Raw genomic sequence first — 3987 nt, 5'->3', positions numbered from 1 at the left:
TTGGTTTTAATCAGCTGGTCACATCTTTCCTCTGCATCAGCCAAACTATCTGCTTCCTAAAGGGGGAAATTAAGCACTTTCATTTGTCTAAGCTCTATCTGCAAACACACAAAAACTTATTAAAAGGTGGAAACTGCAATGACTCAACCGGTTCAGTCCATACGTTTGCCAACTAACTTGACAACTTTTAAAAATCCAGTGGACAAAATGTTAGTAATTTTAATCTACTGATTAAGTATAATAACAGATTTCCTCCAAATATTCATGTGTGGAAGGTCAAACCAGGAAGACTAGCCTTTTGGCAAAATATATACCTTTGCTACTTTGGAAAAGTCACTTATTCATTCTAGGACTCAGTTTTCTTGCATTTGAGGGGGGATTAATTTAGCCCTTTTCTGCCCTGGTGAAAATGACATAACTTCTATTTTATGCACAAAAATATTCACTAAGGAGAGAACAGTCTAATCTAATAGAAGGTTTTATAAAGAAAGGAAATGGTCTGTGGATATTTTTGTGACTTTGCTCACTGATGACCAAACTATGTGTGAACGTGCGTTGAACATATGCAACGTAATTGGTGACTTTGCATCTATTGCCTCTTTAGGTCTGAGTCTAAGTATTTTTGAAAGGCAAACAATTCCAACAAATGTTTCAATGGAAGCTATTTATTTATAAACCTTAAATTAAAAAATTCTCACATCCCATCAGATAGTGATTGTACAATATGTAATACTCACAGATTGAACTTGGAGCTGTAAGTCATTTTTCTCTTGCGTCAGAGCTACCATTTTCTCTTCAAGTTCTTTCCTTTTTGCCTCTGACTTAGCCAGCTCTTCTTTGGTCTTCTCGAATTCTTCCTTCATGTTGGCCATCTCTTTCTCTGTCTCTGCACTCTTGAGGAGGGGCTTGATCTTGAAATACAGCTTCATCCAGGGCCAGTGCTTCACATTCATGAAGGCACGGACATTGTACTGGATGCAGAAGATGGACTCTCTGTAGGAAAGGAAAAAAGATGCAAATGAACAAGAAGGTGAAAAGTGACCATCCCTCAACAAAAGTAATGACTGCATTGGATGCAACTATGAAAATGTGGGGAAGAAGATCTTATACTTGGTCCCTCACCTCCTCTCCATCATTTTCTTGAACTCCACCCTCATCAGGTACCCTCTACACATGGCTTGAGTGTGTGTGATGAGTTGAGCCAGCTTTTCATCTCGCATCTCCTCTAGAGTTCCCAACAGTCCAGCTTTAAAGAAAACCTTGCCAAAGAACAAGTTAAATATGTTATTTCCACTCCTGAGAAAGGCTAAAGATGATGAAATTATGATAGAAATTTGGGTTGGTGGTACCTTGGTGTGACCAAATTTGTACTGGGTGTGGTCAATGTCAATAGACCCTAGAAGTTTCTCAGAAGCTTTCTTGCTGTCAATGAACTGACCCTCTGGGGTAGCACTTGCATTTAGAACCTTGTATCTGTCAGAATAAAAAAATATAAAAATATGTTTTTTTTTCACTGAAAAAAAAGGTGGAACTCTTGGTAGCTATCATTGAAAAAAGGATAGATTGAGTTTTGGAGGAAAAACTTCATTAAAACAACCAGTGCTTTTACAGTGCTTCTCAGTAAAACTTGGGAAGATATGGTGAAAAACTTGTGATAATATAAATCAAGCCTTTTTTTAAATGATCACCTTTCAAATAATTGCATTTCATTTTTCGAGGAAAAGTTAAAAAATGTTTGAACTATGTGGTGATTTTTATGTAAACTAACACATTGAAAGGGAAAAATAATGAGACACTAACCTCTGTTTGAAGTCTGCGTAAAGGATCCTGCTTGGGAATCCCTTCCTGCAGATGCGGATGCCTTCCAGCACACCATTGCACCTCAGCTGGTGCAGGACAAGTTCATGCTCCACGGCCCCTAAAAAAGAGATATGTTTTCTATATAACAGTCCAATGAAAAGTCACACTGGAGTCTTATCTGGATATGAGATGTGTCTTACCAGGAGTTTTAGTTTCATTGGGGATGATACAACGTACAAAGTGAGGGTGAGTGCTCCTCAAGTTGGTCATCAGCTTATTTAAATTCTCCTGTAAATCCACATGCAAAGTTTTTAAATAATTTGTTTGCATCTTGAGAGTTCCTATCAATGTGCATAGTTAATGTGCCCCCATTTCACATTTTAATGAGCTATCTCAATGAAGACCAAATCACAATGACCAAGAGAAATCATGCATATGGAGTACAGATAGGAAATGATGGATTACACAAAACCAGTCACCCTCAGTTTATGTTTCTCAAGCACTGCCAACCAGAGAAGAAGTACATTAAGACTTTGGTCGTATGAAGTAGATGTAACTGAATACAGTGCTTGCTTTTAAGAGAGGTTTTGATTTCACGTGAAATTTGTTCAATGCCAGATCTTTTAGATTTGGGGCTTAAAGGGGGAAATCTCTCGTTTATCTTAAGGTTTGTTGTGAAGAGACACACCGTGGGTATTCTTTTTGTTAAATTTCTTGTAAGGAATTTTTCATATTTTTTTAGTACATCACTACTTTCTTCAGTTTCACCATAGATTTCTTTTTAAAAAATTTTATAAAGTTAAAGTTTATAAAGTTAAAATTTTTTTACAAAAGTAATCCTTTGAAATTCAAGAATATACCATACCCTGAAAAGAGCTGACACTGTCTGGAAAGAAGAACCTTTTTTCTTGCCACCTTTCTTTCCGCCACCACTTTCTGAAAAATAAAATAGAAAAATTAAAATTATTTGCAACAGCCTTTTAAGTGCTATCCATAGACAGCAGGACTGCCAACATTTCCTTTGGAATTTAAATTTGCACTCATTCACTTGTATGCTTCCTATTCTTCTTTCCGTGTCTTCCTTCCTTCAGTTGTGGATTAAGAAAATGTAAGCATTGGCTCACATTATAGGCATCGAGGAAAACAACGACAATAGCAAATAGGAACTGTGAGTGAAAAGCGTAGGTGTGGGGGAGGCATGGGACACCTCTACTCAAATCTGCAGTCTGTTCCCTGAAGGCAGTGCCCAGGAGACAGAGTAGCAAGGCCTCCCTAGTGCACACATCCCCCAGAGGAGGTAAAGCTTCCTGCTTGGTCCCAGGTAGGCGAGCCCCTCCTGACCCGCGGGAGTCCTGTTTCCTCTTTGCCTGTGCTTCCATGCTGTTGCCTGCACCTCTGGTCTTAGGGGACTTAAGAGAACAGACTTCAGTTGCTCAAGCACTAGTGCCCTGACAAAGAATTTCCTCACCTCCAGCTTAGCTGGATCCTTGAAGGAACTAGTACTGTTGAAATGGTAGAAAATAGCTGTTTGACCCTGAGCAGTCACTTAACCTCTCTGAGTCTCTGTTTCCTCATTGGTGGAATAAGCCACGTACTAAATGATCTAGAGTGTCAATTTTAGCTCTGAACGTCTAAGCTCTTAAGACTGTACCAAGCTTGTTAAATATACTTCCTTTCATTAGAACCATATTGGCCAGTATTTTCTTGTTAGGTTTTGCTATAACTATATCTGTCTCAGATGAACAGTATATTTCTATTTTGTGACTCTAGGAACATATTAATGGCATTAAAAATGACCACCTCTCCTGCTTGTCCCCCAGCGAAGAGGAAAGCCAGAGTCTTCATTGCAGATTTCTGGTACAGCCCAACCACGGTCTCATTCAGGGGGTCCTCGTTCTTGTCAAGCCAGCCGGTAATGTTGTAGTCCACGGTGCCAGCATAGTGCACCTGCGAGAAGTGGGCCTCAACCTTGCCTTTGGCAGTTTGGGCTTCTGGAAATTGTTGGACTTTCCAAGATGCTGTTCATAGAGCTTGTTCTTGAAGGAGGTGTCTGTGGCCTTGGGGAACATGCACTCCTCTTCCAGGATGGAGAAGATGCCCATAGGCTGAAAGAATAAAAAGAAACAAAAACCATTAGCATTTGGTCTGCTTGTAGAAATAATATGTAACATTAGGATCCTATTTGAG

General features: G+C 39.3%; 1 protein-coding gene across 1 annotated transcript in view; it reads right to left on the bottom strand.

Moving 5' to 3' along the window:
- The window catches only part of LOC124247193 (myosin heavy chain, skeletal muscle-like), a 51392-nt gene that overhangs the window by 10177 nt on the left and 37228 nt on the right, over nt 1–3987 (bottom strand). Inside the window, 10 exon segments of the mRNA XM_046676275.1 lie at nt 528–538; nt 738–993; nt 1123–1259; nt 1350–1473; nt 1801–1918; nt 2001–2088; nt 2666–2736; nt 3194–3200; nt 3601–3782; nt 3785–3905. Of these exon segments, the coding sequence (XP_046532231.1) occupies nt 528–538; nt 738–993; nt 1123–1259; nt 1350–1473; nt 1801–1918; nt 2001–2088; nt 2666–2736; nt 3194–3200; nt 3601–3782; nt 3785–3905 (1115 nt within the window).

The sequence above is a fragment of the Equus quagga genome, chromosome 11, assembly GCF_021613505.1.
Source record: "Equus quagga isolate Etosha38 chromosome 11, UCLA_HA_Equagga_1.0, whole genome shotgun sequence".
NCBI classification, from domain to species: Eukaryota; Metazoa; Chordata; class Mammalia; order Perissodactyla; family Equidae; genus Equus; species Equus quagga.
This window is presented reverse-complemented; position numbering and strand designations above follow the sequence as displayed.